Below are 14,571 nucleotides of genomic sequence, written 5' to 3'. Positions count from 1 at the left end.
CATTATTTGGGGGCCTCCTTGGTGGTACAAGGGGTTAAGTCTCAGCACTATGAAGCAATCAGGAGCCACTGAACTCAAGCAACCACTGAAGCAGAAGTTCAATCCCAGCCCAGGCAGGCAGCTAACCCATGTAGAGAGAGCAGCAGACCTCTCCTATTTTGCCGGCTGCTCCCCTCAGCAGTGTATTTCTGTCACTCTGCCTGATCTTCTCCCCACTCTGTCTCTGGTGAATTCTGTCACCCCCAGGCCCCACAACTGTGGCCTACACCCCAGCTCTTGTATGCATAAATAAATCTTTAAAGAAATATATAGTGTTGTTTGTTAATATAGTTTAACAGTATATGTTTAGGTAGTATGTAGAGAATCTAAGGATTCTTAATGGTGCCTGTAATGTATAGTGTTTTATGACTTTTTTGAGTGCGTTATCTCTGTTTACACATTTGGTGGTCCTAATAGTTCTTTGAGGAATATGAAATTTGAAAGTTAAAATTTTATCATTTTGATTCAAAGCCATCATGTCTTTTGAAATTCTACATAAGCAGAAAATTAGCATCGAAAAATAGTTGCTAAATAAAAATGAGTGAAAATCTTTATTAAGCTCAGTAAAAAAACTTTAACATTGTTGCCTCTGAACTATTTTGACTGCTTTTGTTTTTTAACTTTAGGTTGGCACTCATCGAGAAGATTCTGTCAGTCTTAATGGCAATCATTCTGTGCTCTCTAGTACAGTCACTGCTTCAAGCACAGACTTAAATCATAAAACACAAGAAAATTATAGAGGTAACTATTTTGTTGGTTTTCAGCACTATATCTTTCTCACAGGCAGATTGACATCTTTTAGTCAAAACTCATTTTAGGTGAGGAAATTCTAGAATTAAAAGTTTCAATGGCCCTTTGGATGGGTGAGTTAGATACTTACGGTGGTTCACACCATGTGAAGCTATTATTTAGTATTTACCGGTCATCTTACCTACTATCATGCCACTCTTCCTTAGCAGCTTTCTCTGGTAACTTTATCTTTGTGGTCCCTAGAGGCAGTAAAAAATATTTCTGGGCATAGCAGATCTTCCAGTAATGTCAATTTGTTATAACGTTAATGAAGGGAGAAAAAAACTGATTCCCACTTGGGGCCACTTGTTTGTATGGCATTTGCATGTTGTCCCCATGTCTGCATGGATTTTCTGTGGGATCTCCAGTTTCTTCCCACAGCCCAAAGATGCGCATGTTAGGTTAACTGGGGAAATGTTTAAATTGTCTGTTTGAGTGAGAGAGGGTATGTGTGTAAGTGCACCCCACAACTGGAAGACATCCTATCCAGGTTAGATCATGCCTTGAATTTTGAACTCTGGCCACCTATAACCCAGAACCAGAATAAATGGATCAAAAAATGAAGGATTGAATGAATATAAAATATTTTAAGTTTAGAAGAGTTTAGGAGGTTTATTTAGATGTTGAATAATGGTTTTGTGACCAGAAATATGCACTAGGCACTTAACTCTCTAGTACCAATTAACTAATGTAAAATTAGCTTTGTTATGGCATTTTGCTCAAAATTGCTCTCTCCAAGAATTCATCCAAGTGAGGACTTAACTATGTATTGTCATTTTGAATGATAGTAGCTATTGTTTACAAAATCATTTAATTAGATAATTCTGATAAAAATCATACTGTGATCAATGTCACAGAATAGAACTTCTAAATAAACACAAGTATATAGCTGATCCTAAGACCACCAAAGTAAATATTCTCTCTCCCATTTATATTTAACTATACACCTGTTTTATTGTGTTTATTCAGATAGCTTTTAAAGCTTATTTCCTTTAACATAGCAGATCTTAGAAGTCAGTTTCTAAAATATATTAAGTTTCTCATAACATGTTCAGTTGTATCAGATGGTGTCTGAAAGTGAACATTAAACTGATCATCTGGGTCAAGCTCATTCTTTTAAATACAGATCCTTTCAATGTCACTTTTCCTAAGTTTTGTGGACATGTTCTGTCCAGGTTCCAAACATTATACTTTAATACATCTTCAGATTTTTTCATAGCTTATAACAACTAAGGTAATTGACCACCTAGAAAGCTTTTTACATTCTGAATTCTAATTCTATTTTTATATATTTTTTCCCTCTTTGTTAGGTGGCTTGCAAAGTCAGTCTGGAACTGTTGTTCCAACAGAAATCAAGACTGAAAACAAAGAGAAAGATGAAAACCTTCATGAACCCCCTTCATCAGATGACATGAAGTCAGATGATGAATCATCCCAGAAGGATATCAAGGTTTCATCTAGAGGCAGAACAAGGTATTTGTTAACAATCAGGGAGTATAGTGCATTCATTTGTCATGGGTAAAAACAGTTGGAAAATTGTAAGGTATTTATTGGTAACTGTATTCTAGATAATTGTCTTGGGACTTTATGTGTTTAACACTCACATTAACTATCACAGCTTCTGTAAAAGAGAAGCATATAAGCATGACTCCAAAATTATGTTTTCTATTATACCACACTTTTTTAGGGTTTAAAAAGAAAAGAATTACATCTCCCCCTTCACTGCTTATAGTCTGTAAAATCTTTTGAGGACAAAATAACTAAAACTACTTAAATTATGCTATGTGGACATTTAGATACATTCCATAAATAAATATTTTTAGTATATTAACTTAAGGCTAAGTATATGGTAAGTCTCTATTGTATGGTTTAAATCAGGGATCACCAGCTATCACCCATCAGCCAAATCCAGGTCACTGTACTTTTTTTAGCAAAGTTTTACTAAAATACTGCCATGCCCCATCTGTTTACATATTGTTTGTCCCTGCTTTCACATTGCAGTGATTTGTATAGTTTCAACAGAGACCAGATGACCCACAAGCTGAAAATATTTACTCTGGTCGTTTACAGAAAAATTTGTTGACCTTCAGTAAAGATACTAAGGTTACTTTTATGATGGTAATTCCATGTGTGTGGTATAGATTTGCCTCTGTGGAGCACTAACTTTGGATCTTATTATATTGCCACTAATCAGTTATGTAATCCTATTGAAGTCATTGTTTTTTCTGAATTTTGGAGTGGTTTTAACCTTTGCTGAACAGATACTTGACATTTTACAGATACAGGTGTCTTAAGCCCTAGACTGTACTCAATAAATCATCCTCTCTGACAGTAAAACCTTTAAAACTATATTTCTTAAGTGTTCCCAAAGATTCTGATGAGTAGCCACATTTGGAAACCTTTGGGCTATATAATCTAGAAAGGTTCTTTTGAAGTCAAAGAGCTGCCAATTCTCAATTATCAAAAGAGTAATACTTTTCTGTAATTCTTGTAAGACTCTGCTGTGAACTTGTTGTTTGTTTGTTTTTTAATTTTTATTTATTTTTACATAGAACAACTAGGGTGTAGGTGTAGGGAGGTATGGAAATGAGAGGATTCACCAGAGACAGAGTGGGAAGCAGAACATGCAGTTCATTGAAATCACTGCTAAGGAGAGCAGTGGGCAAGATAGGAGAGGTCTGCTGTGCCATGTGGATCAGCCCCCTGGCTGGGGATAGAACTTGTGCTGCAGTGACTGCAGGTAGCTTTATAGTGCTGAGATGTAATACCTTGTGCCACCAGGGAGGCCCTCTAAATTTTTTCTTATATTTTCTCACTAGATAAATGCCAAACTACATTTAAGAGACAGGTTAAGCAATTTATAATACATTTGTATAGTAGGATAGTGCTTTTCAAACCTTAATGTACATGTGAACCAACTGGGGCATTTGTCAAAATGTAGCTTTTAAGTAAGTTTCAGTAGAACCTGAGATTTCATGGGGTTTTTTTATTATTTTTAAATTATTTTGTGCCTTTTTCCATCTCAGTTGTAATCCCCATGGGCTTCCCATCACCATATCATCCGTGTGCCATCACTATAATCCAGTGCACTCCCCCACCCCTCCATTTGTGGTCCCATTCCTCACTCCACCCCCCCCAAGATTTTTTTTTTTTAAGATTTATTTATTTGTGCATACAGAACTGGGGTACAGGCCAGAGGCTCAGGGGCGGTGAGAGGCTTCACCAGAGACAGAGTGGGGAGCAGAACAGGCAGATCGACGAAGTACACTGCTGAGGGGAGCAGCGGGTGGGTCAGGAGAGCTCTGCCTCGCCATGTGGTCTCCTCCGGGGCAGGCGGGATTTGAGCTCATTCGGAAGTGGCTTCAGCTTCTCAGTGCAGTGCTTTAACCCGCTGCGCCACCAGGGAGGGCCCCCCCAAGATTTTTATGTTTTTAACAAGCTCCAAAAAATACTAACGGCTATGATCACATTATGATTAGCAAGATGCTAGAATACCATAGAGTTATTCAAATTATGTTAGTGAAATTTTATTGAGGTCCTCCCTGGTGGATGCAAGGGTTAAAGACAACACTATCAAGCTATTGCCATCTAGTGTAAGCATGAGTTTGATCCCCAGCTGGCCAGGAAGCTGACCCAGATGGTCCAGCAGACCTCTTCTGCCTTGCCTATTCTGCCTCCACTGTCTCTAGTCAATCCTTTCACCCTCCACACCTCTGGCTCACACCCAGTTCTTGTATGCATAAATAAATAAATCTTTTTTTTTTTTAAGTTTCATAAGTTTGGCAACATTTTATACCATATTATACAATGAAAAATGGAATTCAAAATGTGTGTGGTATTTCAACTCTTAACTATTTTTATGTATTGAAGAAAGGCTGGAAAGAAATACATAATCATGTAAGTGTAGCTGTTACTACTGCTTAATAAAATTTATAGATTATTATTTCCATCTTTTATATTTTAAAATTTTGTATAATAGGTATATCTTACTGCATAGGGAACCTAAAAGACTAAGAGAATTGTTGTTGTTGTTACTTTGTTTTTAGCAGTACTAATGAAGATGAGGATTTGAACCCAGAACAGAAGATAGAAAGGGAGAAAGAAAGGCGGATGGCTAACAATGCCAGAGAACGCTTGCGTGTGCGGGATATTAATGAGGCATTCAAAGAGCTTGGTCGAATGTGTCAGCTTCACTTAAAGAGTGAAAAACCCCAAACAAAGCTCCTTATTCTTCATCAGGCCGTGGCAGTCATCCTTAGTCTAGAACAGCAAGTCCGAGGTAAGTATGCTCAGTAGAGGTACACATTTTTTCTGTCTCAAGTGGGCAGACATTCTGCACTTTGGAGTTACTGGTTATTGTCAAAAGCAGAAGTCAGGCATATGACCTAAAAACAGGAAAGCTGGGCCTCCCTGGTGGTGCAGTGGGTGAAAGCGCAGCACTTTCAAACTGTCGCAGCAACTGCAGCACAAGTTCGATACCAGGCCGGGGAGGTGACCCACATGTGGCACGACATGTCCTGCCCGCTGCTCCCCTCGGCAGTGTCTCCCACTCTCTCTGGTGAATCACCTACACACACACACACACACACACACACAAAACATACACCCCTCTGGCCTGTATCCCAGTTGCCATACTAATAAATAAATAAAATCTTAAAAAAACAGGAAAACTGATTGAAGGTTGGATTCTTAGTTCTTCTTTCTATTTCATAATGCTCTGCCCTCTCTTCTGCAACAAGAGCTAGGATTATTTTCTGGATAATAGATGAAATTAGAAAGACTACAACTCTGAAACACTAAAATGAGAGTGGGTGAGGTATACTGCTGAATAAGTGGAACCCACAGCTCTGGGGTCTTGCTTTTAACCTCATCCTCAAGGAAATTTCTCTAGAAAAAAGGAATTTTTTTAATAACAGTGTCTTATTGTTGTATTACCTTGAGAAACACCCTTGCAATGATGCAACGATGTCTGTAAGTATCCTGTACAACCAGAGATTGAAGAAGAGCCTCCATGAAAGAGGGAAACTAAGATCAAACTAAATTTAAAAAGATCTGCAAAAAGCAAAAGATGAGTTTTTTTTTTAAATAAGTAATAACTTCTAATAAGAGAAAATATGTGCACAAAAGAGAAATGAAGTCCTGAAGAAAAAAGTCAGCTAGTGGGATAGCAGAATAAATAAAGCTGAAAAAAATTTCCTAGAAAATAGAACATAGATGAAAACTGGAGATATACAAATAAAACTAGAATCAATCTGGGAAGTTAAGATCTGATCAGTAGGATTACTGAGTAAAAAGGGAGGGAAAGAGATTATCACTACAATACTGCAGGTAACTTACCAGTACTGAAGAATACATGTCTTAAACTGCTTGGCTATAATCTTATGCTAAAAGTAATAATTTAAAAAATGCTCCCAAGCTAAAATTATATCATCATCAAATTTCATAGTATCAGCTTAAAAAAGGATTTCCTTAAGCTTCTAGAGACAAAACTTAAGTATAAACAAAGGGACAAGATTCAATATATCATCAGAGTTCTGAATATGTAGTGCTGAGGCTAGGAGACAGTAGAACAGTGCCTCCAAAATTCTAAGGAAAAATGACTTTCAACCTAGGTTGAAAAATCATTAGCAGATGTCTAGCAAAATCCTAGTCACAAAACAGGAAAATTGGCTGAAGGTTGGATTCTTAGTTCTTCTTTCTATTTCATAATGCTCTGCTCTCTCTTCTGCAACAAGAGCTAGGATTATTTTCCGAGTAATAGATGAAGTTAGAAAGACTACAAATCTGAAACACATAAATGAGAGTGGGTGAGGTATACTGCTGAATAGTGGAACCCACACCTGTCTAGCAAAATCATTAGTCACAGGTAAAGATAAGATAAAGATATTTCAGCAATGCAAAGACTTTAAATTTTACCTCTCATCTATACTTTCTAAGAAAGCATTTGAAATATGTGCTGTAACCAAAATAATGACATAATCAACAAAAAATAGATTTGTGCATCCAGGAAACAAGGATCAAACACAAGAAAGCAGCAAAGGGAAACCCTATGACAACAATTAGTCCTAAAGAACAGCTAGTCCACATTGAAAACAGAAGTCTCTCTATTAGCTTCTGAAGAAAGGTTTGCAGAGAAAGAAAATAGAATTAATAGATGATATGTTTAAGATTTTAGGAAATATATTGATAGGCTTTCTGTTAAATCTCATGGAGCATGGAGGATTGTATTTGCAGTGGAAAAAAAACAAAGTAACTACAGGAAAAACAAACAGTGATATGAGCATGTACACAGTCACTGAAATTTTTGACCCATGTGTGTCCACACAGTTATAACAACAAATAATTACCTATTGTAAGGAGTAACAAATGAGTTAGCCAAAAACTGTGCTATAAATGTGTTAAGGTGGTATTATAAGAGAACTGACCCAACTATATACAGAACTCAATAGATCAGTCCCCCTAATGGAAGTGTGGGAAGATAATTAAGCCATTTCTCAAGCCCTGATGTTATGTCTGACTTATATTTACCATCTGCATAAGGCTTCCCAGCTTCTCAATTTATTTTAAAATAGGAATTTTGAAACAATAGTACTAGCTTTTGCCTTCTTTGGCTAGAGCTCATGTGCTTTCTAGAGTTTGCTCATGGTTCTCCCAACCCTGATTGTAGGAGTCTGTATGATCTTTCCTAACTTAAGGATTTGCTTCTGGTCCCTCCCATCTGTTCTGATCATGCATCCTAGAGCCTACTATGACACAGGGTTATAGTTAGCTAAGAGTAGTGTTCATTTTAATAGAAATGTGAGCTTGTTTCAGTTGGAAACTTTAAAATCTCATGTTGTCCTCTTTATATTTTACATAATTTCTGCCATCTTTTCAGTCTCTCTGATCACTAAGTGAGATTGTTATCTCCACAGTAAAATGGTATGGCATCTAATCTCAGACTTATTAATGAAAGTTGCATAACTGTTGAAAAAGCAGGCCCTAAATTTTTACATAATGTAGAATATGTCCTTTTCTCCTACTTGTTATCTTAATAAATTAGGAGTGTGCCTTTATTCCTTTTTTTTACCTTTATTATTTTATCAATACTCCTCATAGCTGTATATATTTTGTCTTTTTTCTAAATGCAGAGGCATTGAAAACAACTGTAAAATAACATACCTGTGTAGTAGTCAATAGTCAGCTAAGTTTACCAAAATAAAATCTTTTGTCTACTTTTTTTAACTCAGAAGTGAGTGCTTAATCAGTTCTCAAAACTACATGTAACACCTTTTAGTTTATGTGATGTGTTATAATCAAAAACAAAAGATTACACCAGGAGCTATCAACAGTTGATAACTTCTGCAAAAACTCATTTAACCAAAACAACAGGAACAATAGGTCTAAGTGTGTTCCAGTATGTCTTCAATCCAGTGAATTATTTTTAGCCTTTTTTCACATGGTAAGACCCCACGATTTAGCCTCTTTGAAAATGTCCACATTGAAAATTTTCAGTCTTGTATGCAATACCTCATATACAAAAGAACAGAGAAAGTTCAAATCACTCTCTCAGTCATATTTTCAACAACAAAGAACAGTTCAATCATCTCATTCTATAGATGCATCAAGTAGAAAAAGTCGTATATGCAACCAGTACCTGTTTCTCTTGAGGAGATGGCACATTTCCTATAGAAGAATAATTGAGGGTATCTGTTATTTTGTCATTTTCCAAAGTGGTAAAACCCTGGATAAAGCACATATGCCCCTCTCTAGGTACATAGAGAATGTTAACATTCATACCAGTTCAGCATACCGTAACATAAGAAGACATAGCAGATTAGTAACAGCACTTTCCGAATGCTTTGGGTAAAACAACAAAAGAACTGCTTTTAGATGGTGATGTAGGTTTTATGTGATACATCACTATTGCCACTGTGGAATATTCAGTATGAGAAGGAAATTGCACAGAGATTAGTCAGTAATTCCCAGTTAGAAAAATTAAAAGATGTTTAAAAAAAAAAAGGCAGTAATTTGTTCTCTTTAAGACTTTAAAGTCCCTGATTCATCACCATGACCATAATGAAAAAATTATTTTCCCCTATTTCAGAGAGGAACCTTAACCCCAAAGCAGCCTGCCTTAAGAGAAGGGAAGAAGAAAAAGTTTCTGCCGTATCGGCAGAGCCACCAACCACGCTGCCAGGAACCCTTCCTGGGCTTAGTGAAACTACCAACCCTATGGGTCATATGTAAACATCAGCCAGGTGAGTATGGGTGTGAAAAGAAAGTATAAGGAAATCACCTGATTCATCTTAAATTGAGTTTAAGATAAGACCTTGTGATTTATAAAGAATTTTAGACTTTCCTACTTTGGATTATCATGTATACTATCTCACATGTGTGTCATACTGATCCAAGAAATAAACAGTACATTGACTCAGCCATCAGAAAATACTTTACCAATCTTGCTCCTAATTCCTACACTCAGAAATTTTTGTCTTTATCAACAACCAGTTTTCTGCTAACCATCTATATCTTCCAGAGGTTTTTCTTCCTTCCATTTGCATCGATAATGTAAGTTTGTAATGTGCTTACAACTTCCCTTTGTAAGCACATCAGTTGTACACTCTAAATCTGTGAATGAATGTAAAACTGTTGTAAGCATAATTCCCTTCTGTCAATAATTTATCATGCTGTGAGACTGTTCATTTTACCTTCCTCATCATAGACAACACAATTCACATCCTTATGATTTTAACAAAATGACACAAGTAATGGGAGATAGATTGTTGTCCAAATAGTAGTAGATAATTTGAATCATTTTTCTTAACTATATCCATTCATATTTTTCCTGAAGTGAATATGTAAGTGGAAGATACTAAATACAGTTAAATAAAATACAGACTGTTATTAAATATTTGGGGCACTAGCATTTAGCTGGCAACATGGATTAAAAATAGAACTGGTAACTTCATTTTTATATCTGCCTTCAGTGTGTAGATCTTTTTCCAGTTTCATCATTAGATTAAAAGCAATAATGTATAAAGATGCCCCTCTCTAGTTTGTTGTGTTACTAGTTCTCTCTCAAATTTCTGGCTAGCTCTTTCTCCTTCAACTTTCTTTCCCTGCTTCACTGCTTCCTTCTGTTGACTTCCTGTCCTTTTACTGATGTCATATCTCATACTACTTTGATACCTTTACCTCTGCCCTTATGTCTATAATGTAGTAATTCTTCCACTTAGGTTAAAATTAAACTTGGAATATTCTTGCCTATCAAAGAAAAATTCTCTAAAAGAAAATGCAGTGTTCCAAAAAATGTAGTAAATGCACATTGTTCCATCTGGTTTCACCTGATGACCTTCAATTCTCTTTGGATCTGGATAATAGATTAAAACCATCAAGAGACTGGGCAGCAGGAAACCTGTTGCTAGAATCAAAACAACTGATACGTTACCACAGGATTACTGGTATAAAAAACACAAGAATTTGCCAGAATGTAATATAAGGCCAGTTAGCTTGAATATCTGTTATCTGTCCCAAGATCTCTGTATTATAAAACAATACTGTGGCTGTTGTTTTGTAAAGATGTTAAAGGTGTGTTTCTTCTAAAACTATTTTCATTTAAATGGAAATTGTCAGTTACTACTATGTATATTGAGAGTATAAATATCTATAAAATTTGTACTGAGAGTAGAATTCATTGATCAAGTATTTAAAAGGACCTAAGGTAGATCAGTAAATGCAAAAGGTATCTGCCTTGAGAAATCTTTAGTTTAGAAGAAGTAGATAAAGCTGTTAACAGTGTGGTTCACTGGATGCAGCAGTAAATGTGTATGTTACAAGTTTTTTAGCAGACTACTAATTTAAGGTGAACCTTGGTATAAATGAGGAATACCAATTTATGTTTTGTTCCTTTTTAGGAAAGTGTGTATTTTTAACAATGATGTCCTAATTGGTTCTGTTCTCTCCCTTGGTTCTCCCCATCACAGTTCAGAGTTACCAATAGGCTAGATAGAAGGTGACCTCTCCTCATAAGGACTTGGACAACTCAGATTATCTGAAGACACAAACCTAGTAGGAGGGAGAAGAAAAAAGAAAACACTTGAAGTAAGAAACTCAAATGTAATCCTACGATCAAAGCAACTGGTCAGCACTTCCATCAGAAGTGAAGATAGGACACTCATCAGATAGAACGTCAGCCCACAAGATGTTTGCGACATAACATTTTGTTGCAAGCAGTGTGTCGCTTCTGCACAATCAGAGACTGTCTTGATCTCTCCACTCACAGTGGAAGTTGCCTTGTGCCTAAACTGAATTGACAAATGCATTGTAACTACAAATTTTATTTATTGTTATGGAACTGTAAGGTCTACATATAAAGGGAAAAAGTTAATGTGGAAAGCTGATCTACACTCAGCTGATGCCAGCATTCATAAAGATGTTCACATACAGAGAACAAAGCAGTGACAACCATTGGCCCTTAGCATTCCTGGCATACCTAATTAGTGTCTTAAAAAGGAAGGGAAAAGTCTTTTGTTGCCCTCTCCTATCCTTTTGCCATATGAATAGTGTTTTCCATAAAATAGGAAAATATTACTTAGTAGAGCATTTCTCTCATTTTTTTTATTTCATTTTTATTTTCTCTTTGTGGGTGTTATATTTGGTTTCTGAATCTGAATAGTTTGTGGTCACAGTCCAGAATCCTTCACATAGCCCACTGTACTTTGCGTATTTACCTTACAAAGATCAGCAGAGACCATCTGTGACCAGAGCCTAGCTGAGATTTTAAAAGGGGAAATTTTGTTCCCACATTTTCCCCAAAATAAACATTGCTTTATTTCTAGTAACAACCAAGACTTTCAAGCTTCTAGGTCTCATAGTAAAATTTATAATAGCAAGAAGTGTAAATTGCAAAGAAAGAATCTACTTTTTAGAAATTGCTTTGTTTTCCATGCAACAAGTACTACATATAGTAGTAGTACTACATATAGTACTTGTAAAGTGTTAGCTGTAAGTAAGCACAAACTGGATTTAAAATACAAAGAGGAGTTCAGGCTATGATTATAATGAACGTAAAGTAACAAAAGGCAAGTGGTCACCAAGGCAGGTAGAGTGATAAATCACCATACTACCCTGAGGCTAATCATCTAATGGAATACAAGAGCAATGGTCACCCTTGTTTCCTTATCCTAGCCTTTATTACTCTGTCCTTGGGATCGTAGGTCAGTGGGGAGGAATTCAGTGGATGATTTAATCAACCGCAAACCATCTGCCCTTGTCCCAAGAAGATGAGCCAGATTAGCATTAAACCAGTACTTGGTCAGTCCATCTTCATACTGTGCATTAAGGCACCCTCTGTCTCTAATCCTTAAGAGTTATTTTTTAAGATATAGTAATCACTTTGAACTTCCATGAAATCTGTCTTCCAGCACAATAACCCTGGAAGAGAAAAACATGCTAAACAAAGGTTGTCTTGGCTTGATAATTCCTTATAGCCACTATCAACAATGGCAATCAGCACACAGAAGAAAGGACCCAAATCACTATGTAACTTAGAGATTTCTGTTAATTTAAAAGAACAAAAATAAATAAGATAAAACTTCACATCCTCCAATCAGGATGATTCCTAACAAATCAGTCTTTTGTAAGCTTAGTGGACTTTTTGGTTACTTTAATTTGCATACATTCTCCAATTACATCAGACTCTATCTGTGGCCTTGTTCTTCATTTCAGTGTTAATCAGCTAAACAGAAGTTGTTGCTTATGATGTGTGAGTGAACATATGCCACTGCCTGGCCTTTTTTCTTCAGAGCTTGTTGTCTTTTTCGCTATATTAGACTTTGCAGTATGCCCAGAAGCTTTCCTTCATAAAATAGAAAGAAAAAAACATTTGGCTTATTTTTCACTGTAGCTAGTCTTTTATACAATAATCTTGTAAGAAAATTTCTTGAATTCTAAATATTACTCTTTCTAGATTTTTGAAATCGAAAAGTTTTCAGTAAAAAGTTTCTTACTTTATTTTATTATATTAGGTAGTAAAAATGTAGGGTTATTTACCATAACCTGTTCATTAATATCAGAAATTTACAATAGCATTTTAAGACCATAGTAGGATTCTAGCATACCGTGTAGTACCTATGGAGTATTGTAAGAGCTAATTGTCCGAGATGAATTGCTTCTCATCTTGTTCTCCAGTTCCCATTGTTGGTTTATTGCAGATTTGTATCCTGTGTCAAATTCAAGGTATTATTGATAAACCTTTTCAACCAGCAGCAAGAAGTTCAAAGTTTTTTCTGTCACTGTAACAGAAAACACAATATGTATATAACATTTATGTAGCAATAAATGTGCCATCTTTTTTTAACATAGTAAACTAGTGAGTTTTTTACATTCCTCTCTCAGAGTAGCTTATTTTTCCTTTTCTCCATCTAAGAAATGCCTGCCCCTTGCATTTCTTCTCTTCCAGCCACCCCTCCCCAACTTTATTGCTATATAATTGACATATAACATTATATAAGTTTATAAGGTGTACCAGTAACAATATGACCTATATTGTGAAATGATTGCCCCAGTAAGGTCAGTTAACACATTTATCACCTTCACATGTTGAAAAGTTTTAATGCCCACGCTGCTTTTCACATTATCTAAGATGTTATCTGAGAACCAGTCAGGACAGAATCGGGCTTGTAGAACTGAATGGATAATCCAAGCTATAGCTTTTCTTGCTTGTTTTTTTTTTTTTTTTTCTCCTCTTGTCCTCTCTACTGACAGTGACCTTTTAGCCTTTCCCCTGAAGATTGACCAAACGGTGATGTAGTAGTTAAAAGTCTACTCATTTGCAGATCTTGAAAAGATTCAAATGGACTTTTCAAATTAATGTTCTTCAAACCACTTTTTTGTGTTTTATGTCCCTTTTCTCTCTCCTCTTACACACATAAAGCCTGCGTCATAATTAGAGAATGGTATTTACTGTTTTCCTATAGAAAAGTTCTGCTTTCATCCCAGTTTTCACACACACCCACCCTTCTCCCCATGACCACCAAAAGTTTGCGCAGTGATTATCCCTGGAGCAAGAGCCTGAAGTTCATCTGCAGGGCCTGTCTGATATGCATGGTTATTTTTGGGATCCTGACAAATTGCTTCTCTTGGCGAATTATGAAATGTTCAGACTGGGAGCCCAACAGATCATTTTACTTCATGTGGGATTCGGTTTTAAAAAATGTTTCGTTTCTCTATACAAAATGATAAGCTCAAGTATGAAACTATCTGCAGCCACTGCAGCGGGAGTTCAATCCCCAGCCAGGGAGGTGACCCACATGGCACAGCAGACCCCTCCTGTCTGCCCACTGCTTCCCCTCAGCAGTGTATTCCAGTGGATCTGCCTGCTTTGCTCCCCACTCTGTCTCTGGTGAATCCTTCCACCCCTTCTCCAACCCTCTGGCCCACACCCCAACTCTTGTATTTATAAATAAATCTTTTTAAAAACAAACAAAAAGCAAAGGACTGAGGCTTAGAGAAGTTGTATGTCTCCAGGAACGTGTAGCTCTAAACTCTAAAACTTATCTACAAAATCTTGCTTTTTCTCTACAGGTGTTTAAGCCAGTTCTATTCAGTGGCTTCATTTTTATCTACTACATTTCTTTCCCATTTTTCTCTTCTATAGTTGTTTGTTTTGTTTTTTTCTTACCTGGAAATTCACTTTAAATATAATTATGTTGTGTGTGTGAAAGGTTGAAGGGCATGGGCTTTTTGACATCAGTCCTCTGT

General features: G+C 36.3%; 1 protein-coding gene across 5 annotated transcripts in view; it reads left to right on the top strand.

The window, feature by feature from the left end:
* TCF12 (transcription factor 12) overlaps positions 1-14,085 on the top strand; it is a 315,088-nt gene extending 301,003 nt beyond the window's left edge. For 4 of the 5 annotated variants that reach the window (XM_004687757.1, XM_004687755.1, XM_012728668.1 and 1 more), the window contains 5 exons: positions 666-780; positions 2,139-2,301; positions 4,875-5,107; positions 8,915-9,068; positions 10,794-13,177. In XM_004687757.1, the coding sequence (XP_004687814.1) occupies positions 666-780; positions 2,139-2,301; positions 4,875-5,107; positions 8,915-9,057 (654 nt within the window). In that variant the 3' untranslated portion in view covers positions 9,058-9,068; positions 10,794-13,177. Of the gene's footprint in view, positions 1-665; positions 781-2,138; positions 2,302-4,874; positions 5,108-8,914; positions 9,069-10,793 lie in introns of all 5 variants that reach the window. The other variant, XM_012728670.1, reaches the window with a different exon arrangement.
* The last annotated feature ends 486 nt before the right edge of the window (positions 14,086-14,571 follow it).

Source organism: Condylura cristata, unplaced genomic scaffold, assembly GCF_000260355.1.
Source record: "Condylura cristata isolate star-nosed mole 26May11 unplaced genomic scaffold, ConCri1.0 scaffold00023, whole genome shotgun sequence".
NCBI lineage: Eukaryota > Metazoa > Chordata > Mammalia > Eulipotyphla > Talpidae > Condylura > Condylura cristata.
Note: the sequence above shows the minus strand (reverse complement) of the source record. Positions and strands in the feature narration are given on the sequence as shown.